The 22,697-nt window shown below is 43.2% G+C and overlaps 1 protein-coding gene across 6 annotated transcripts in view; it reads left to right on the top strand.

The window, feature by feature from the left end:
* The window catches only part of MED12L (mediator complex subunit 12L), a 150,067-nt gene that overhangs the window by 124,130 nt on the left and 3,240 nt on the right, over positions 1–22,697 (top strand). For 4 of the 6 annotated variants that reach the window (XM_037407172.1, XM_037407169.1, XM_037407167.1 and 1 more), the window contains 13 exons: positions 1,532–1,643; positions 2,806–2,895; positions 4,006–4,115; positions 4,621–4,756; positions 5,280–5,441; positions 6,825–7,187; positions 8,205–8,361; positions 9,524–9,741; positions 12,488–12,538; positions 16,674–16,763; positions 17,388–17,608; positions 19,822–19,978; positions 20,835–20,906. In XM_037407172.1, coding sequence (XP_037263069.1) covers positions 1,532–1,643; positions 2,806–2,895; positions 4,006–4,115; positions 4,621–4,756; positions 5,280–5,441; positions 6,825–7,187; positions 8,205–8,361; positions 9,524–9,741; positions 12,488–12,538; positions 16,674–16,763; positions 17,388–17,608; positions 19,822–19,978; positions 20,835–20,906 — 1,939 coding nt within the window. The remainder of the gene's footprint in view (positions 1–1,531; positions 1,644–2,805; positions 2,896–4,005; positions 4,116–4,620; positions 4,757–5,279; positions 5,442–6,824; positions 7,188–8,204; positions 8,362–9,523; positions 9,742–12,487; positions 12,539–16,673; positions 16,764–17,387; positions 17,609–19,821; positions 19,979–20,834; positions 20,907–22,697) is intronic. The other 2 variants (XM_037407173.1, XM_037407170.1) reach the window with 1 other exon arrangement.

Raw genomic sequence — 22,697 nt, 5'->3', positions numbered from 1 at the left:
ATCTCTTCCTTGTCCTAATTCATCTGCAATACCTGCCTGATCTGTTGTTAGACAGAAGAAGACATCTTGCTTTCTGGATCCCTTTATTAGGTGTGCCTGAGCATTTCAGCACTTTTCTGTTATTCACTGGCTCTTTTGCTACTTGCATCAGTAGAAGGGAACATGGAACCTCTCTCTGTCTTATGTTTCTTTTCCTACGGGAGAGCTCTAATATAGGAAATCTAACCCAAGCCTCTTTCAAGCCGAAATAAAATGCCTATAGAAACTGTCAAGCCCTTCCTCCACAGTTATTCCTGTGTGCAGAAGTAAAAGCATTTACGAAGTTGTTCTAGTTGTAACAATAAATTACTTCCTTGTGTGCTTTTCAAAGCTTTTCAGTCTCTTCTTGATCAAAACCAAACTTTACTACTCTGTGAGTCACAAACCCAATGAAACTATGGGAAAGTATGAAATTTTATGCAACTTACATAAGATCTGTCTTTCTTTTTTCAGACTCAGCTTTGTGTAGCAGGGCTAGTGATTGCAGTAACTGTCGCAAATTGTAAACTTTTCCTCGCAAAATTAATGAGAAAATGAACAGCTGTTCCTACCGTGATGTTCAGTTTAACATGACTTTTGAAAATGCAGGCTTTCCATTTTGCTCCTTTTATGGGACCTTGAGATTTTGCCATTCCTTTATACTAATTGTCAAGTTAAATGCCTAATGAAAATAACAGTTGAAATGAATACTTGTAATGCATAGACACATGTGTGTGTGGATTTGTATTTATATTGTGCTTATGGATGCATTTAATTGTCAAGGAGCTTGTATATCTAAAACTGCAAAAATCATTGCATGAGCTGTTACTCAAGTCCCTTTGCTGACATTTTTAACTTCCTTCTACTTCACATGTTGTACTTTCAAATTCTTGTTCCTGTATTTCTTCCAGTTTGTCTTAATTTTATGTTTATAGTGGATACACATCAATTTAAATAAAGACTTTGAAAGCCCTCGCATTGGTATGGCATGTCTCCTACAGCCAGCTAAAGCTGCATCTCAGTTTACTTACTAAGCCTGTGTTAGAATTCTAGTGCAGTTTAGGCAGCTGTCATTCTAATCAGTGCTTGTAGGGGAAGCGTACTTGGGATTCACTTCAGACTGCTAACATGGATTAGAAACTTCAGCTGCCTAATCTCCACTAAAATTATATCCCTGGGTTATCAAAGTAGTCTTAAAATGACATGTTCTGTTTCTGAGTCAGGCCTTCAAGTGTCCACGCAATTACTGGTCATTCTCAGTGCCCTGAGCTAGGTGGGTTCTCATTAGTGACATGCATACTATGTGCATTTATGCTGGCTGGTGCGCTGTCTTCTTATGTGCATGTTTTTTTAATTCGTCTGGCAAGGCTTTAATTTACTAAAGCAGAAACAGACATAAATACAGGCAATGCCACTTCCAGGGGAAAAAAGTAGACAAAACAAGGAAGGGAGTGAGGATGGGAAGTATCAAAATCACTTTACTAATTGACTTCTGTATTTGTGTCTGTTAAAGCATGTCTCTTTTGAGTCAGCAACCCTTCCTTTCATTGGTACTTACTTGCCTTAAGGGACAGGATGAGCAACGAGAAGGGCTTCTAACATCGCTGCAGAATCAAGTTAATCAGGTAAAACAAGCGCATAACCATGAGCACCCTTTCTTAGATGTTTTATGTGTCATCAGTTTTCTGTGTATGAGATGGCATAAAACCAGGATAATTGCAGTGCAATGGTGTGCCAAAAGGAACAGTCCAAGGAAGGAAGAATGGGGAGGTCTTTCTTCCTTTTTGAGAGTGAATATATCTTTTTTCTAAAATTGTTACAGAGAAATATAATGAACTTGAGTCTGACTCCAGTTCTTTCCAGGAAAAACAATAAAAGATGTTTGTCCTGAGAGGAACAGTGTTCTCAGTCTCTAGCTTGATCATAAAATGTTTTTATAAGTTTGAAACTTTCCTTCTTTAGGAAAACCCTTAATCTTCTCCAGCTGGCACAGATTAAGGATTTTTTCGTATTTTAAAAAACGATATTGCTAGTCCCAAACTGGCCCCTTGCCTGCAGCTCTCTCCTTGTATCACTTGTGCTTACTCAACAGCCTCTGCTGATTCTGCTCAAGGCTTCCTGCTCCCATCTGATTCATGCTCTAGCCTACAATAGCTCCTTAGGACTGTCTTTAAAAGAATATATACGATGCCCAGTGTAGTGTGTCCATGCTTCCTTTTTTCTGTCTTTAGTTTCTGAGTTACTGTGACAGTGAAAGTTGATACCTGTAGGGCCATTATTTTCTCATATTGCCTCCCTGCTCCAGTCCAGGCTATGGCATATGTCAACATCCTAGTTAAATTAATTCCTTTGATGGTGTCCCCCCTCCCCGCCCCCGCCCTGGTGTTACTGCTGCCTGGGTTTTCCTTTTGCTGTATGGTCTCTCCCCTGAAATGCAGCTGGTCCAGGTTCCCTAAGGTTCTGGTCATTTCACACCCAGAGATCCCCCAGATCCTGTTGGGAAGCTGCATCCAGTGCAAGAGGTCTGTTTACTTTCCTGTGGTGAACAGTTAAGTAGGGTGTTTGAAACAATATTTTTAATAAATGTGTAACAAAGCTGCTTATTTTCTTTTTTGCCACAACAGGAAGATCTAGTCACACAATTGATAGCAGATTATCAGGTTTTTACACATTAATGTTTGCTTATTCTGCTCTAAACCTTAAGCAGGCACGAGGATAAAAAAGTTAGTAATCTTTTATGATTCCTTATAGATAATGGTCACAAATACTTCAATTGCTTTTTCTTAGATCCTTAGTAACTGGAGGGAAGAACGGTACCAGGACGATGTTAAAGCTCGGCAAATGATGCATGAAGCTCTACAACTTCGTCTTAACTTGGTAAGAAAACCTTCTGTGGTTTTCCTGATGTTATAAAAAGGTGTAGCAGCTACTCTGGAGTAGGTGGTAAGCAGGAAGCAGCACTGTGTCAGGGCACTGCTGGGGCCGGGGCACAATGAAAGCTGGCAGCTGAGGGGGTCCCTCAGCCCCTCCAGGCATCAGGCTCCTCTGTTGGGATGGGGACAGGCTGAGTCCATGGAAGGACATCAGCCCACGGCAGGGGCTCAGGATCAGGCCCAGCAAGGGGAGCCGGGGTCAGACAAACCCTGGTGTGGCCGGGCAGGGCCATGGGGACAGGCTGAGGCTCCTGACCTGGGGCCCCAGAGCTGGGACCAGGGGGAGCCCCAGTGGGGTTGGCCAGGGACAGCAAGGGCTGTTAGTGCCCCCTCGGCCCTGACGCAGGGGTCTCTACTCCGTTGGCGTTCGTCTCTGCTCTGCCCGTCCCTCTTGTTTCAGCTGATGGCTCTTGGCCATAATGTTTGGACATTGTTCATATAAAATGAATGGGAAGGACAAGCCTATACCTTATTCATGCCTTATTTTTGTGCTGCTTTCTTCCTTTCGGTGTCCCTGGAACCTCAGAAATGCATCATCTTTTTGTGGACATTCCAGACCATTGTCCACTGACGGTTTATCCCCATGTAACAAGCAAGGATTTTACAGAATTAGGCAGTCAATATAGTTAGACAACTACATTATATTATTATATTAGTTGTATAACTATATTATTATTTTCATTATTACAACCATATTATTATTGTCTGCGTTTTGGGTGTGGGAGCAAAGTGCTAACTATAAAGTTGTAATTCAACACCTTTTCAGTTCTGATAATTTTTTCACCAACTTCAATTCGTTGCATCAAACATGAAAGTGAGGATGGGGAACTGAAGGAGCAGTGTAATAATATTTTGCTTTTCTGTAGTTCCTTTTTGCTGGGAATATGGGGTGGGGAAGAAAAATTATTTAAAGTCAGCCTTTCAAGATAGCATTCAGCACAAAGAATTTGTGGGACTGGAGAGCAGTTTTATTCATAAGTAATCCGTATGATAAAGGAAGCGTGCCTATATGAGATACAGCAGATAGCAAGGCTCTGCATGTATTATTTTGCAGGTAGGCGGCATGTTTGATACTGTGCAGAGGAGCACCCAGTGGACCACTGACTGGGCACTTCTGCTCCTGCAGATAATCACTTCAGGAACTGTGGATATGCAAACCAACAAGTATGTCTGCGCTACATAAACAAGCTAATTCATGTCCTTAGTGCTTATACGTTTAGATTGCATGTATATTATTGTTACATTTTCCTTACCCTTATCCTATTACTACTTGAGTGCAATTTATGTGCTTGGTGCTGATCTTGGTTAGGGAGCACCTCTGCCTTGGAAAGCACTGGAGCCACTACTGATGCTCTTCTTTAACAAGCACATACCTGAGCACATTCTGAAGTCTGGGAGCCTGTAATTCCCAGTGACTGTTTGTTAGTTCATGCTGTTTGTAGCTCTGAGCTGGGGTTTATAAGTAAGATTTGTGTGTATGTCTTGACAGTCCACCTGCATGCATAGACTGGGGCTGACGCATGCAGGCTGAGGTATGTGTGTATGCAGAACGCCCTGAAAAACTTGGCTTGTTTGAAGAGCTGCATTTGTGGCCTTTGCCCTGAGTAGCTGTCCCTGGATCTCTTGGCAATCGGTAGTTCCTCAGGGTAATGCTTGTCTTTACTCTCAGCGAATTGTTCACAACCGTGCTGGATATGCTGGGTGTCCTCATCAATGGGACGCTTGCCTCAGACTTGTCAAACGCTTCCCAAGGAGGGCCTGAGGAGAACAAAAGGGCTTACATGAATTTAGTGAAAAAACTAAAAGTAAGTGTTATGTCTTGCCATTTTCAGCATTTCCTTTAAATTGCTTTCTGTGATCATCCTTTAATCCTGTCATTTCTAGTGTCTGGGAAGGCCTCTTGGAAAACGAAGCAAGACTGAAACAGCACTAGGATAACAAGGAGTAGAAGGAGAAAATAAAATTTTAGTGTGGAGGTGGGAAGACAGACTTCTAGTATTTTCTTGGTAATAAATTAAAATTAGGGATCCTGCAAGACAGTTACTTTTAATCATGATTGAGACACTAGATTTATATTACATGGTTTTTACATTCTGTTTAAACAAGAGATTACAAGGTAACTTACATTCTTTAAAAAAAGAAAACAAACAACCCACGCAAAAAGCCCCAAAACCCCCTTGCAAAGCCACTTGTTTAAATTTAGTAAAAGTACAAGGAAATGATTCATCCAGAAACAGGACATTTTCTAATACTGAAAGCAGTGAAATGTTTCTCTTCTCCCCACCCCCTTCCCTTTCTGTTTGATTGATCGATGTATTTATTCTCTAGAAGGAGCTGGGAGACAAGCGGTCGGAAAGCATTGACAAGGTTCGCCAGCTGCTCCCTTTGCCAAAGCAGACATGTGATATTATTACTTGTGAGCCAATGGGATCCTTGATTGACACCAAGGGGAACAAAATTGCGGGATTTGACTCCATTGATAAGAAACAGGCAAGAGTAAATGTTTTTTTTCACCTCAGTTTTTCCGTGATTTTTGAAGCTTAGGAATTCAAGCAAACAGGTACAGCTTGTACAATACATGCCTTTATGTGCAGTATCATAAAAGCAGCGTACGTCTGCTGTAATACAGCTTTCTGGTGCAACCCCAGTCCTTACAAAAGCTTCAGCCACGGCACTGCGTCTCTTTTGAACAGGTAGGCTTTCTATGAGCAGTGATGCCAAAAGTGAGGAATGCTCTTGTCGAATAAGACCTTTAAAAATAGTTGCAAATGACAGACTGTTTGTTGGTATCAAATGTGTTTCTGTTCCAGATATTCTTGCACAGTTTTTGATTGCGTGATCCATATGAAAATTCTCGGGCAGAGGGTGAAACCGGGAGGGGGGTTAGAGAAAGGCACGCAGGGAGCTGTTAAACCCCAGCCAAATGGGTTCAGGCAGCCTAGCATGACTTGGACCTTGCACCAGCACTGGCAGTGATTCCATCCTCCTCTCCCGGATGAGTTGCTGATCCTTGCAGGTAGTCTCAGAGCTTTAGGTATATATGCATCTTAAATGGAAACAGTTTTATGCCACTCATGCAAATTCAAGAGTTTGGGTAACCTTTCACTTTCTGATTTATTTAAAAATCAGTGATGTTTGCTGCATGCCCTTCCTTATTGAATCTGCAGAGCACGTGGGCAGTATGTAACTGCTAATGTGATGAGTGTTGACATAAGCTTGCACTATAGGGTCTTGACTGGTATTGTCCAACTCCGCAAAAGCTCTTACAAAGTATTTGCTTTTCAAGCAGAATCCTACATGCGAGAGCCCATTTGACCTGGGAACTTTTTGACCTGTTACCTGCTGGGAGGAGGCTGGAGGGTGATCCTACTTAGAAGAGACAGAGAAAAAAAGGCAGGGTGGGGCTGGGGTATATTTGGATTTTTGGGGAATTTGAAGGGATGCATAATTGTAAGTGAATTTATTTAGAAGAGAAGGACAGAGCTTTTTATTCTGCAGACTGGGTAGGCATTTTTTTGTGATTTAGTGCTTAGGCTTTCTTCCCTTATTTGAATATGTAAACTTTTAGGAATGGTATCCTCAGATCAGAAATTTTTGATAGATACTTGATTTTTCCTTCAAAATGTGAGAGGTGGAACTTGAGAATTTTAGCATAGCTACAAGAAAATGGTACTATAAAAATATAATTGCTCTTATGTAGTTGCAGCCTCAGATAGAGGTTAAAATTCCACCAGTATGCATTCGGTACATTTTGTGGAGGGGAAATATCCTTACTGGATTTTCCTGACTCAACTAATGATGTACAAAAGCAAGTTGTCTGCTGTAGCATTCCAACTTTCTTAAAATGCTAACTTCACTTTTATTCTGAAACAGGGCCTTCAGGTTTCAACAAAACAAAAGGTGTCCCCTTGGGATTTATTTGAAGGCCACAAAAATCCTGCTCCTCTCTCTTGGGCATGGTTTGGTACAGTTCGTGTTGACAGGAAAGTAATAAAATATGAGGAGCAGCAGCATCTCCTCCTGTACCACATGCACACCAAACCCAAGCCACGGAGTTACTACCTCGAGCCCTTGCCCCTTCCTCCAGAAGAGGAGGAGGAAGAGCCCACCACACCTGTGTCTCAGGAACCAGAAAGAAAGTCAGGAGAGCTCTCAGATCAGGGCAAACACGCCACAGACGATGAGAAGAAGACAAAGAGTCGGAAGCGAAAGTCAAAGTCAAGCTCAAGAGCTGATGTAAGTAGTTGGTGCCCCATACAAAACCTGACCTCTCTTGCTGAAGCATCTGATGTTGCATGGTGCTGTCTTAGCTGCTTTCAGAAATTGTTATGCACCTGGAGGAGGGGGTCCTAATAAATGGAGTGAGAGGAGGTGGTTGGAAGGAGGGTGGTTTTGTATCAAGTGGAGCTCAGTGTAGAGGAATGTACAGTGCTCAGGACCTTACGTGCTATGTAAAATATAGTAGACTAGATCTTACTAAATATCATTCAGGTTCCGTATATGCTTTCTCTTGTTCGGTGTAAAGTACAGCTGTTTGTATCAATTTCTAAAATTCCTCCAGTTCAAATTATGTTGAGATCAAACACAGTTTAAACCCAGGTCCCATTCAAATGGAAACCAATTTGAAAGAGGTTCTTTTACAGATATAAACTGTTTTACTGTGAAATTTGTTCTGGCTTCTGAGATACTTACCTTTTGGGTTTTTATTGGATTTTGAGGTCCGGGTTCCTAAGCTGAAGAATCACCTAGAGCAAGGGTTTGAGAAACATGCTGGGCATCACCCAAGTAACAATGTACGTTTCCAGTAGCAGCATTCTGTGCAATTGTCCTCTTCACTCTGCTGCCAGTCTGGTCGTACATGCTGTAGAAGTGGCAGTATTCTGTCAGTACCCAGCTAGTTTGTCAATGTGTTGCATTTTAAGTAGCTGTAATTTTAAGATAATTTTCTGGGTTATTTGATGTTTCAGTTAAGTTCTTCCTGTTATTTATATACTGATACTGTAACTGTCCTTGTGCTATATACCTTACCATAGCCTGCAGAAAATACTTACCAATAAGGTAGAAATGGATGGAGTGTGTATGAAGTTGTTAATTACCTGTGGGCAGCCTGAGACTTAATCTGTGTTTTACATCACTGCAAACGACAATGGGAACTGTCTCTGGCCTTTAATGATTTAGTAGGAAAATTGGCATTATTTATGAGTTAGTAAGGTATGAATGTCAGTAACATTCACTTTTACTGTATATTTCAAGGAATATCCGCAGAACAACTTGTATAGAGTGCCTCCTACTTACTCGCCAATTTCCTCTCAAATGATGCACCATCCGCCGTCTGCCTTGTGGGGTTACAACATGGTGGGGCAGCCGCAGCAGGCCGGCTTCTTCGTGCAGGGCCAGCCCCTCCCACCAGGTATGTGTGCGCTTGGCAGGCAGAGGCACAGCACCATGGCGTTATTTGATGTGTGGCAAAAGCTGACTTCTCACAGCCGTGTTTTGTTTCTCCAAAGCAGGCTGTGCCTGCTGATGGCATTTATTTTATTCCTTAGTTAGCCATAGGTCTCTGGGGGTGTTTTTTGAAAAACTTTCTGTCTCTGTTAAGCTATTAAACTTTTTTGGTAGATAAGCAAGAATGACTTACTTGTGGTGAATAGTACAAGAAAGCTAGTAGAAATTCAATGAGGAGTGAAAGAAGAGAAGGGATGATTAAAAGGAACAAATGCCTTATGTTTGGCTTATTTCTTCTTTGGTTCATACCAAGGAACATGGTGGCTAATTTAACATCTGCTAGAGGGAATAAATCAATCCACGGGCTTGCATTTTTTCAGCTTTGTGGTATTTTCAGCTTCATTTTTTGTAGGATTGTTTTGTTCTTTCCAGTTAACGTTTACCCAGTTTAACAGGTATTGTACCTGCTCTAGGGGGCAGCAGTTTATGATTTTTTGAGAAATACTGTTGTGTCCTCGGGTATTACGCAGAAGTTTAGAAGTTTGGTTCCAGTTATAAATGTTAAATATTTTTTCTGAAGCCCCAAATACAACTAGATCTGTGTTCTAAGTGTGTAAAAAGTCTTCAGAATATACCAGACAGTGGCTAAAACGTTTAAGGAAATGCAGCTTTTAAAAACAAATGTGTAAGATTAACTTTGTAAGTCTGACATATAGATACATGATTTTTATCAAGTAGCATAGAGTGCATAAATTACTGCCATCCCATTATGAAATTGGCTTGACATAGTAAGCTGCTCATACCACGCTTTTAATCTGACATGCAACTTTGTTTTTCATCCGTAGTAGTCAAATGTTTTATGTGACATAGAACGTGCAACAGCCCATAGCCTTTCTGCTTTTCTTTCTCATTTACAAGTGGTAGTCCTCAAAGTTATTTTGCCTGTTCAATTTTTCAGGTCAGTAATACGGTTTAATCCAGTTCACTAGTGGTCTGCCTTTGCAGAGATAAATTTATCACCATTACTGTAGAGCTAACCAAATAGGGGCTGATGAATGAGCAGTGATCTGTACCAACAATGCTCTTACGAAGGCAGAGAACACATTTGTGTTTTGGGTGGTTTTTAGGTGGTTCCAGACTGGATCCGACAGGCTCCTTCGTTCCAACAAACACGAAGCAAGCCCTGTCGAACATGCTGCAGCGGCGCTCCGGCACCATGATGCAGCCCCCCTCTATCCATGCAATCACACCTCAGCAGCAGTTGCTCCAGATGAAACTCCTGCAGCAAGAACAGCAGCAGCAGCGGCTCCTCAGGCAGCAAGCACAGTCACGGTCTCTCCAACAGGTTTGTTCAAACCTCTGTCTGAAGAGCAGCACAGTGGTTTTTGCCTTCCCTGGGGGCTGCTTGCCCTGCACAGGTTTATGGAGTGGAGAGCCAGCTGGTATTTAGCCACTGCAGTAATTCCCCAAATATTGCTTAACCAGGACCATCTGCATTTAAACTTCATTTGCCCTTTGGTCCCTTAGTCCCTTCTATTTTTGCTGTGTTTCATAGAATCAGGTTTTCCTTCTGCTACTTGATGGTGTTCCCTGTTGTGTCACAGAGGCTTTCATAGTGGAATTGCATGGTGCTACATACCACTGAGCGACAAGTAAGCAGCAGAGGCACAGCAATGCTCTTCACAATGAAAAATCCAAGAGGTCTGGCAAGAGCCTTTTCCATACGTGTGTGCAGACAGATGCCCATGTTCTCTAGAAGTAGCTGCTACTTCTTCTAACACTTCGGCAGACTGCAGCTGCTGTACGCCAGACCGCACATGGCTGTTGCACAACACCCTTTGGCATCTGAGCTAGTTTTCAGAGTATGGCTATTGAATCGATGGTGCAAGAGCAACAAATTGGGTTTTGGATCCCAGATAATCAGCAATATGTGTACAGTAGTTGGTGGTAGACCCAGTAACTTTTCACCTGTTTGTCCTTCCGTACCCATTCTTACCCTCACTGCAGTATATATTACATTGCCTTTATGCTACCTTGCCTTCAAACTCCATGATGTATCCTCTTTGCTGAAAATAGGTTAATTTTTCAGCAAGTATCCTCGTAATTTCTGGTATGCTGTCTCTATTTTGTTACAGCTCCCTCCCTCATTATCCTTCTCATCCCTCTTTCAATGTCTGCTACAATGCATGCGAAGCCCTCTGTAGTGCTTAAATTGCTGATGGGCTACAGTAGTTTTATATGGGGCTGTTCATAATTGTGAAACCAGGGTTTCCCTATACGTGTGCTGTCTTCTACCTTACCAAAAAAAAAACCAAAACAAAACACCCAAGGCCCAAGGCCCCAAAGACTCTAGGTGTGTGTTTTATCTTGTCAGTGGTACAGTGGATATTAGATCCGTCGCTGCTGTCCTGTGGGCATTATGAGGTGCTGAGGATTTAGGTAACCTACATGTTAGGATACTGGGCTCTACAGTGAGCTATTGCCCCTTATTTAATAGAAACCCTGTAATATTTCTTACATTAGGCAGTATCTCACTATTTTAGTGTTGGGTTCAACTGGCTTTCAATTACTGTGATAGAATACAAGCTTAAATAAGAGCCTTGAGTAAACAAATAATGATCAGTACTTATGGCTAGATGGATCAAAAAGCAGTAAATGAAGATGTAAAATAACACATTTTCACATTTAAGGAATGCTGCTGTTTAACACTGTCACATTTAGAGGACAAAAAATGCTGTGTTTCCCTTTTGGTTTCAAACAGGGGCAGTAGCTGAGGTGTAAAGAACAATGGTTAACTTCTCCAAAGTGCTACATAAACAGGTTATCAGTATGGAAAATAAACTATCATGAAGGCATGAATCCATGACTAAATAAGATAATAAGGTGTCTTCAGTGAACTTTTTTCATAAGATTTGGAATGAACTTTTACAGTGTAAAAGCTGCAGTACAATTTGACAGGGTAGGTTCAGGTGCCTATTTCAGATAACGTATAACACGTGCTGGATGTTCATCAGTCAGTAGTTCCGTATCAGCCATGTTTTTATTTCAGCAATAAGTCAGTGTAAGTTAAACTGATGTAAACTAAGTCAAACCAGAGCCATCCAAACCCAGCTGTTGTTTCCCATTACTTGCACAGAGTGGTCTGCACAGCCAGGTCCTTCACGGCGTGCTGGGCAGTACCACAGATGGACACGTTGTTTTCCATCTGCTTCTAACATTCTGCCTTTCTGGATGTTTGGGGAGATTAGTTCATCCTGATATGTGAAAACTTTCACTGTAATGAAAGGAATGCACAATTCACCAGGCCATGCTTTTTGCTTTCCCTGTTGTCTACGTGTGAGCTGGCAATGCTGGCATCAGAGAAGCCCCTCCGAGGTCCCAGTGGCACTGGGACTTTGTGTGCTGCCTGGCACTATGACTGCCCCAGTGGGATGCCTGCCTGCATGCGTGCACGGTGTGCTCCTTCAGGAACACATCCCTGGGGAGCTTGTAGTTCTTCATGCAGCCCTGGATTTAGAGTAGAAAATGCTATCACAGTATAGAAGCCTGAAGGTAGTATTTGAAAACTTGGGAACAAGATGCTTTGTAAGCATTGCTACTGTGTGGTGTATGTTGTTGGGTAGAGCTTAAATAAGGAAGTTTCTGCAGCTGCTGAATGGAATTACCGACTCAGCTTGAAGTCACTGGCAGTGGTCTGGGCAGTTTTGTAAAGTCAGTCCAGGACTCCGCTCCTTAGCGCTGTGCCATACATGCTGTGCTCCTGGAAATGAATAGCTATGGTGCAAGGTCTTTAAGAGCAGGACTTGTTAAAAATTGTTTGAGTATTATGTATGGAATTGATAGGCTCCTGTGCATGGTAAGGAGTCCTTTCCACATTTAGTTTCTGTTCATAAATTTCATAAAAGTATTGAGGTTCATAAGCATAAAAAACATCTAAAAGGATCTTGTTAGCATTCCTAAACACCGTCATTCTTTGAGTTACATACAGGTGAGCTCTATAAAGGTGCTGTACTGCTCCACTAACAATCCAAGCCTAATCGTGTATATTCTTTGTATTGTTTGCTATTTTCTCGCCTGTCCTTTTCCTTTAGGATGTCTGTAGCACTGCTGTATCCCTTCAGGATGGCTTTGACAACATAATGGTAACCACTCTGAGACCATGAACTTTTTATTTTTTCTTTTCTGGGTTTCTTTGAACACACAGGCTGCACACTTTGCTTTTGATGAGAATGATATGCTTTGGCACTCCTCTCACCTAGGTAGCGCAGTGGCTGCATGTGGGAAGGCTGTGAACATACTTGCTCACATAGAATATTTATTTTCTTACAAAAATTTACAATAACTATATTGTTGATCAGGTTTTTTTCCCTCTTCTGTTGTGCTTCTTGCTGTGAAAGATCAGGCTGGCTGCAAGATATGTCTGATGCCGTGTCCCTCTAAGCATGGTTTGTTTGTTCCCATTCTGCTGCCTTCTCACCGCTGCCGGTGGGGTCTGCTCCTCTCCGCGGCCGCCCACCGTAGCAGAACTAGCCTGTCCGATGAGCAGTAGGGGATGGAGCACACGCCCTTTTTGGCCAGCAAATGCCACCAGCACTTGAAGCGTTCATGGCATGGGCCCGTTCCCGCTGCAGTGGGACGCAGTTGTGCGGCTCAGTTCAGGCAGCGAGGGTCAGCTCCCCTGGCCCCGTGTGGGCTGCAGCTTCCAAAATACTTCTTGTCCCACCTGAGCACGACAGCGTACTGCCTGGTGGTCTGTTTCTGAGCTGTGGCAGGATGTGCAGTTATTAGTATAACTAATAGAATAATATTTTGTTACTTCCAAAGCAAGTAACAGGTAACACTTACCTGTTAAATTATTGTTTCATAGAATTCAGTTGTTTCTGGGGAAAACCAATAATGGCATGAACTTTCATCCCTAATGTCTGTGTTGGAAAGCTTTCCAGGTATTAATTAGAAAAGCAGGTTTAGAGTTAGTTTGCAGGACTTTTGCCCTGTCTTAAGGAAACTGCAATGTTGTTAAAAGCACTAATTGGAAAGACAATGCAAAATGTGTTTTTATAAAAGCTTTGCTGCTTACCCTGTTGTCCATATTTTACACATGTGCAATCGTTCCTGTTATTACTGATAGCATATCAGAATAGGGTACAGATCACCATGTTTGCAATTAATTGGGCACATCTAGATATGCAGCAAGTATACCATGAGGTCTCTCAAATCTATCATCATCATCATCTTATTTAAATAAGTGCTAGTGTTTTACTACCTACTTTCAAAGTCAGATTTGGTCAGATTTTGGTCAAGTCAGCCTACTCTGCCATGGCTGCTACAATCACTTTTGCCAGCCCCAGCACCACCTAGAAGAAAATTCCCTGCAAATACACAATGGACCCATATCTTAGCAGGAAAAAGCAGTACATTTTGCTTCAGTTTAGGGTGCATGTAGAACAAAGAGCACAGTGGTTATTACTGTAACATTGCATTAGCATTGAGTAAAAAGGTTTGGGTTTCTTCTTTTTTTGTTGTTGTTTTGGTTTGACGTGCATGCACAGTTCTGGCTTGCAGCAATTGGCTCGCATGTTTGGTTAACTCTTTACTGAATTATGCCTGGAGGGAGAAGTACCCCTTTGAATTTAGCAACATCTGCTGTTGCTGCTCAGGAATGCAGTGCTCTCTCACAATGCAGGAGATTGCTTGGTGGCCATGTGCTGCCATGGAATAAACCGGTCTGTTCCCTACCTAACGAACAGCTTTTTGCTTACCTTTCACACTTGGGTTTGCGTGTGGTGCTTGCCTGGCCTGGGCAGTGAAGCCTGCAGTACGGGCATGCTGCTCTCGAGTCACACGCCCTGCCGGCCCCGCTGCTTCGTGTGCACTTCAGGCGGTGGCAAAAAGGTCAGTGACAAAACTCACTTGTGGGTTTCTGCCCACTGTGTATTGCTGGGATCACGCAGCTGCTTATTTAGTATTTTTCTTACAGAATTAGGGCCTAATGCAGTTTCCATTGATACAACTTCCACTGACTTTGGACGAACACTTTACGCTGCATAGACCCGAGTGGACAAACTTTGCTCTTGGGTGCACCAGGTTAGCTGCCACTGAGAGAAACAAAAGGACAGCAGACGGAGCCCCGCTCTGCACACCAGCCCGGCAGAACCCACACGGGGGCTTGTATCACTGGGGAGAAGAGCTTAAGGCTACTTCTTTTTTTCTAGAAATCAGTCATGGCTTTATCAGATTTCACCTTTGGGTGACTTGAGGTTACATCTTGATCTATCCTGTGATTGGCACCTTAAGGAAAAGTTTCAGAAGCAATTTTCTTGGGAGAAATTCTTGTTCTTTTTTTGTTTTTCTTCTTTTGCCTCCGTTTAAAAAAAAGAAAAAAAAACTGAAGTGCTTGAATACCTTCCCCCTGTATTTGGCTGACACTGGGTTTATGTGCATCCCACCTGCCAGATGTATGTGCTGTTCAGCCTTTGAGTTCCTCACCTTCCAGGTGGTGGTTTTGAGAGCTCCACATCTGATTTTACAGATTTTTTCCAGATAAATGTAATTTTGTCTGAACTTTTGTCAGGCCTGACAGATGTTACTCTGTTAGCACCTTCTATACTCCCTAATTTGTTTTTAGGAATTTTCCACAAGATATTGGCTTGGTTTTAAAACAAATTCTTAGTGTAGCTTCTGCCTCCTTGGCATAGCCTGTGGTATCTGAGCTTCCTGCTGCCTTGTCTGCACCTTTGTAACCCCTTTAGCTGTGGTTCCAGAGGCTGGCACGCAGCCTGGCTAGGTCAGTCTCTTCTGTTTGCTTTTAAAAGAAGGGAAGGTATGAAAAAAATTGAGTATGTGACAGCCCTGTGGCAGCTTTGCCCCTGGTTTTGCATCTTGCCCTTGACCCCTTCTGTCTGTTCTCTACCCAGAGCACAGGGCAGTTAATCCAGCCCCGGTCACAGCTGTCTGTATCTCCTGGGGCCAGATCAGTTGAAGCTGGAACACTTTCTCTCTACTGTACTGCTTCTCCCAGCGGTTCCCGTTCACAATAGGTAGCTCTGCTTGTTTCCCAGGTCTGTCAATGAGGATGCATGTATTTTTAAGCTCAATGCAAAATAACAGCTGAACTGCAGGACGGCTGGTTGTGCTTACAGACTTGCCAACAGTTGGTACAGTTACCACTGAAGGGCTGGGAGCAGATAAAGGAGGAGAGTTCCAATGGTGCTTGGGTATTTTGTCCTGTGGGAGATTATTTTTTCCACCAGGTAGCCCTGATTGTCATGTTGCTGCTTGCAGTGTGTTCTTAAAGTCACTTTTAGCCTTGAATTATAATACATCTCTGTAAGGATAGCCTGGTTAAAATGGTGAAGGCTTTGTTGGAGGGCTTGGGGTTTTTGTTAGTTTTTTGTGGTGAACAGTGCAACTACAGGGAAGGAGCATCACGCCTTCCAGCTCGTGTCTGCTACTGAGCTTCGTTTGAGTAGAATGGCTTTCAGAGTGATCAAGTGCAGCTGTGCAGCATCACAATTGCACGGAAAATACACAGACTTGATTGTATCCTTGGCAAATTCTCATTCACCATTTTTATTACAATCTTGGTCCTGAAATTAAGTCGAACATTTTATTTTTTCCTGGTGCTGCAAAACATGCTAATGCATTTATAGTTCAAATCTTTAAGTGAGTTGCCATTAATTGGGCATAAATATTGAGGCAATTTGAAGTGAACAAACAAGGCTGTCTGCTGATCACAAATACAGAGTGTGTTTCCAAGCTGTACTGCTTGGGAGCTGGAGATGCTTGCTTATCCATTTATCATACTGGTATTTTGTATGTCGTCATAAAATTTGCTAATCAGCATTTTGCGTGCTTCATCAGGGGAAAGCTAGTAATTAGCCTGAGAAAGATATCAACTGTGTATTTATACTAGAGATAATAATTCACTCTAAGCTTCCTGTATAATTTAATGTACTGTCTTCAAGACAGGTAGAATGTTTTTTTCTAATCCTTTGCAAAACCCCATTTTTAAGTGTGTTGGCAGGACTGTTCAGCAAATGGCTGTTTCTTCACGGCTGCAGTGTTACAGTAGTGTCAGACATCAGACAGCAGTCAATTCTTCCATCTCCCTGTGAGTAAATACAGTTCAGCAGTTTGGCACTGAGCAGCGGTGCTGTCTTGAAGGAAGCGATCAAGTCTCTCCATGACTTTTTAGGACACAATTTGGTGGGTTCTGTGTCCAGAACTGGACTTGTTTGGGGTGCAGAGGCTGTATCTGATGGGTTATGTGTCTTTCAGGGTCAGCCAATGGACCAAGCTGCTATTTTCACTCCGCAAGTTCGACCACCGTCTCAGCTTCCACAGTACCCAGGGTTACAGCAAGCACAGGTACTGCATCACTCCCATGGAGCATCTGCATAAAAATACTTTTAAACAGCCCCCAGCCTGCTTTTCTGTGCTTGGGATGTGCCTCGTGCAGGTGACCGAGGGTAATGGTGGGGCCTCCTTCTAGGATGCTTGTGGTCTCTGCATGCTTTGGCTTTTAAACATTTTTAATGTGGTTGCTTCCTAATTTTTCCTAATGTTGTTGCTGGTAAAGGCAAGTGTACTTCAGTGTTAAGCCTGAAATACGAGCAATGTCAGGTGAGATACCAGTAACTCTTGTTATGTCGTGGTCATTCTGGTACTGGGGATTTTGTGGGGGGAGGAGGAGATGGAGCTGTGGAGCAGAGCCCCACTGGTGCTCGGGGCCTGTCGGGGAAGGGTGAGCATGGTGCAAATGCCATCCTGCTGCCTGTGACCACGCTGCAGCTGCCTGAACCCGCAGGGACGTGGGGTACAGGCAGCGTGGGGGCTGGCAGGTCGGGGCATGGGTACAGCTCTGCGTCTCACTGACTTGCCTCTGGTTGCCCAAGCTTGGGCTGTTTGATAACGTCTGTCTCTTTCTTTTACAGTTAAGCTAAGTTACATACAGGCACAGTGGAGTTACTGGTCTGTCCCTTCTCCCTGCAGAGCATGCCTCACGGATACACAATGTACAGCACTCAGATGCCTTTGCAGCAGCAGCAGCCTGCAGGTGTAGTGCTCTCCCCCAGCTACAACCCCCGAGCATATTCAGCAGCTCATTCCAGCCCCGTGCTGATGGAGAGGCTGCGGCAGATGCAACAGCAGCCCAGCGGATATATTCAACAGCAGGCTGCTGCATATATCCAGCCTTTGACAGGCACTCAGCGGTGAGCCTCTGCAGCTCTCGTAACTGGTAACATGCAGGATTTTCATGGCAATTTTGTTTAAAGGTCTGAGGCTTTATTTCAAATAAAGTGTATTAATCAAAATGAGGTTAAAGTTGGGTCTAATTAGCAATAAATATGCCTTTCTCTCCGATCTCCCCCTGGTTTTTCCCTCATTTAATTTTTATTTTAAGTTAGTCTTGGCACATATTGTAGCCCAGTTGTCCTGTGTGTTTGTAGAACATAAAAATTAATTTAAAGACAGCTGTTGGGTCTTATTTCACTACACACACAGATACGGTATCCATATTATGCAAACGTGTGTGGTTTTAAACAAAAAATACTCCAGGTTCACCAAAGAGTCTCTAGTCAAGAAAACACAAGACTAACTTGGTAGTTTTAACTAGCAATAGACAAATGAATTTTTTGCTAAGCCTGAATAGACTAAATTGATTTTGGTTTGGAGGTGCAGCTAAGTTGCAATGCCTGTGAGAAAGAGGAAATATTAATTGTTAAAGAAATGTAATGAAGCAGAAGGAAAATTAAGCAGGAAAGAAATCTATAAAAGGGAGTGTCACAGAGTAAACAAGGTAGAAAACTGGTGTTTCCAATGATGGTCTTGAATCAGATTATTTTTTTTCTAACACTTTAGCGTAGTCCAGTGTAGAGGAATGAAGCTGGGTTAATTATAATTGATAATATACAACCGTGGGCTGGCTTCAGGGTTGGCTGATGTAGACAAGGTGCAGCTGTGGCTGTTCTGTTAAGTGGTTGGGCAGCCAATGAAGAGGGAGATGGAAGAAGCAGAGAGAAGGGAAGAGAGAACGTGTGCTCTGGATGAGGAGAGACTAGGAGAGGGCAGCAGAGGGACTGTCATGAAGAGTGTGTTGGTATGTGATGGTAAAAGACCTTGTTGCAGCTGGCTGGTTTTGGGAGTGCTGCGACAGTCCAGCTCTGCTCTTAACCGAATCAGAAATTTTATCACTTTTAATTTCCACTTCAAATAGATGTAGAGTGACTCCCCAAAACACAGGCTTAAATTAAAGAGGGAGTTGGGGGGTGGGGAACAGTCGAAATTTGCAAGGTGTGCCTCTGCACGCACTGCCCATCCGCAGCCGTGATGGGGTACCTGTGCAGCACAGCGCTCACCCCATCTGTGAGCTCGTTGAAGCAGCACAGCTGCGCGTAGGCATCAGTCATCACGAGGTGGTCTGGCTGCCAGAACTGCAGTCCTGTCTCACTGTTCCTGTGTAACTTATCCTGGAGTGCCGCTGATGTGCTCAGTTACCAAGTAGAGATGCTATTCTTTCTCTGCTTCAGCTCTAATTTGATCCCAAAACTAAAATCTCCTTTAGATGCTAAGTTCAGGTGTACTTAAATGACTTGCTAATCAATTGCTGTATTTATTGAAGTTGGTGCTTATATATTGAATTATAACATTATATTGTTATATTTAATGAAGTCGGCGCTTCTGGGATTGTGAATGTTACTGTATATTCTGCTGGTTCCTTAACTTCTGTTAAATTCTTGCAAGTCCGGATGTCTGAAGAATATGCTCAATTATGGATAGGGTTGCACCTCTTCAGAAAGTTTGGCCTTGGCTTGGTTGACAGCCTTGTAGTAAAGCTTACAGGGTGCCTTGGGTTAGGAATAAAGCTGCTAACGTGGACCGCCTTGGCTTTACTGAGTTTTAAACAGCTAAGCTAAATTATGAGCTAGCTAGCTGGCATGTTTTCCCCATGTATATCTTTCTGCTTTGTCAATGTTAAATTACTCCCATAACATCCTAAGAAAGCACTTTCTTGGTGTGGTTTTTTTAGTATTTTAGAAAGTAAAAAGACCACCTCATGATGACCAATTCTAAATTCATCGTAATGAGATCTTTCGGTCTGGAGAACATTTTGGTGCTTATGTGGAATTCTTGCTTGAATTGTAGAAACTCATCACTCTTCCTAATAAAACAAGAGTTGAATGCTTGGATCTGTTTCTGTTTAGAGGAACATGTTATTACCTTCATCAGTTACCAGGCAATGGTGTGGTACAGCTTCTATCATGGAATATTTTTCAAAGCATTCCTGTTTGGAAATGTATTTTTCCTGTAGAATGTAATGTCTTTTAGATCTATGGAAGCCTAGTGTCACAGCTTACAGTTGAGTACTCCTAGAGTAACTTGTGCTCTGTCTGTAAATAATCTGTTATTTTTTTCCTCTGACCAGACTCAGCCATCAGCCTTTGCAGCCAAATTCCCTGGTTGGAGGGGGACTGGACAGTGCATCGACTGCGGGTCCCCACCCAACCCTGAATTCAGTGCAGCTGCCTCCGGAGTCGGTGAGACAGAGACAGCAGCAGATGCGACAGCAGAGGCTCTTCCAGGTGAGGGACTCGGCTGTGTCAGAGGCAAAGGGTGTCTCAGTGCAGGGAGGGAGTGTAAGCATCACCATGCCAGGTGGTGGGGTTATGTGCTCGCTTTGCACATGTCTTCAAGTCTAGAGCAGCAGAGCCTGGTGATATAAACCCGAACTGCTTTTACCTGAGTGCAATAATTCAGTTTACATTTGGGGCTTCCAAAGGAGAGCTCTGGATGTAGAAGTAAAATTCAGTACTTCCATTGTTTCGAGATTGTAGAATGCCTCTGGGGAAGCTAAATCTGAGAATGGCCTGGCAGACTGTGAGACCAAAGCAGTGGTTCTGCTCTGGCTTTATAATGTATACCAGAATTAAATCAAAGGGCTTGCTGCCCATCTGGCCTATTTCCTATATTTTGATGATATATTTTTAATTTGGAGAGAATTGTCAGTGTATCAGCTAAATACGTAGGGTTGGGCACAGAGGAAGTAAATTACATTAAAAATCCTTCCCATGGCCTTCTGATTATTCAAATTATTTTTTCAAATTATGTTTGCATTTTAATGCAATTACTATCTGTGCCAGTTCTTGTGGAATGATAATGTATTCTATCAAAATATCTTGATGTTGTAGTAAATTAAGTGTACCGACTTTTGAGTTTTTGTCTATTAACAATGCTCCCCATCAGCCTTGATGTGGCTGGTGCAGGAAGTGGAGAGCTGTGAGGCCTCTCCCAAATGGGGCCTTCAGTAACCGGTGCAGCAAGCCAGCCCTGATCCTGTGCTGGAAATCACTCCTGAAAAGCCATCCTGCTTGGCTCGCAGTCGCTCCCCGAGGCAGCGTGTGTCGTCTCACCATTGCTTCAATGCCCATCTTCTTTCAGTTGCAGCAGCAGCAGCAGCCAGGGCAGCAGCAGGCGCTTGGTCTCCAGCCCGTGCAGCCGCAGCAGCCTTTGGTAAGCAGAGGTGGCTGCCAGGTGCTCCGGGAGGTGCCAGGGTAGCGATGGGGGTGGGTTTGGTCGCTTCCCGAGGCGGGTGGTGTGGCAGTCTGGGGAGAGGGTTTGTGTAAGCTTCCCGGTATCAGCCTCCTAGTGTATCCAGGTAGTGCCTGGCAGGCTCCAAGCGTGGGCAGAGGAAAACTGCACCTGTCCGCAGGAGACCACGCAACTGTGTCCGTCTCGCCAAAACGTGGCAAGAGGTGGGTCACGCATGCGCTGAGGTGTCGCTGGGGGTGACCTTGCCTGCCGACCCTCTGATGGGGAGGCAAGTGAACACTGGCTGTGGCAAGGAGGGCTCATGCACTGCCCTGCTGGACCCTCAGTGCCTCTGCAGCAATGCACTGCAGTTTGCTGTTCAGAGATGCTCCTTCCAGGACCGGAGTACACACTGCCTCCTGCACTTCCATGGTTCATTCACCAATTCAGTCAAAACTGACGCCAAAGTTGGGCCAATGACGGCACATTGTTTTGGGCAAAAAAGAGATTTGTGTGTGTGTGTAGGAAAAGTTCATTCTAACATATCTTTTTGATGTTACACTTCGTGGTATTGATTTAAAACTAATGGTTAATTTGCCAACAATACAAATAACCACCCATAGCAGTTCTTTTGAGAATTACTTGGGGATATAGTTAAAAAATGGGTACTGGTGCGGTTCTGATTCTTTTCCATCACCAGTGAATAAGACTGCCCAGACAAATTGCCTTAAATTTCTTTGTGCAAATTCAGAGGCGGGGAAATAATGAGGTGCTTTAAAGTCATCTTCAGTCTTACTCCTACTGCAGCATAAATACATGACTATTTTGAAAACCTGATACAGAACCAAGTAAACCCCGCTGAAAAGTCAGGGTTCTTTCATCCTGGGGGTGTACAGATACCTGTTAGTAGTCCCAGAGCAGCAGGTGAAAGTAAATTAACGCCTTACTGCCACCGGAATTAATTCTTCCTGTTTATGCTTGCTGTGCTATGCACTTTTATGAGAGTTATCCTAGTTAATATATCATAGTAATAATTAATAGCCCTTGCTATCTTTAAAAATTTAAACTTGATGAGAAGTCTGTAGCTGTTGCATATAAATTGGTGGATTTTTTTGTCTCTGTAATGTTTTGAAGTGAAAGCAGGATCACGTACACAACTGATGCTAGTTGTGGAACTAGTTTTTGATGTGACACTGAGAAAAGCACTCACTTGGAAATGTAGGGTGCTGATTCTTGGCATTTCTCTGCGCCGTGTCTGTGCAAGCATCCACGCTTGCTCTGCTCTCTCTGGTGTCGGCTGCGGCCGCTGGTGGCTCTGCCACTGCTGGGCTCCCAGCCCTGCCTGAGGTCACATCACGGGTGGCTGTCGGTGACTTTGGGCCTTTGATTTCTCGGTTGTACTGCTAACTGGCTGGGGAAGAAATGGGTTTCATTGTTTGAAGATCCTTTTAAATTAAATCGTTAGTCATAAAACAGAGCTGCCTGAAGACAGCTGTGCAAACAAAATCGCTTCTGAGACATTCCTGTATGCTGAATTGGAGCTTTTTATCGTTTAGGTAATGATCTTACCAAATCACTATCACTACCCAGTATTTTTTATGAATAGTGAATGTATAATGTCATTATGCTTGTTTCCTGTATTTGGGCAATTCTTCCAGGCATATTTAGGGTAGGTGAGGATAACTAGAAAAAGTTTGCTGTAGAAAAATGGAGAAAATAACAGTAATGCTGAAATAGCTACCTTCTGAGTTTAAAAGCATTAATCAGTGTGAT

Source organism: Falco rusticolus, chromosome 13 (genome assembly GCF_015220075.1).
Source record: "Falco rusticolus isolate bFalRus1 chromosome 13, bFalRus1.pri, whole genome shotgun sequence".
NCBI classification, from domain to species: domain Eukaryota; kingdom Metazoa; phylum Chordata; class Aves; order Falconiformes; family Falconidae; genus Falco; species Falco rusticolus.
This window is presented reverse-complemented; position numbering and strand designations above follow the sequence as displayed.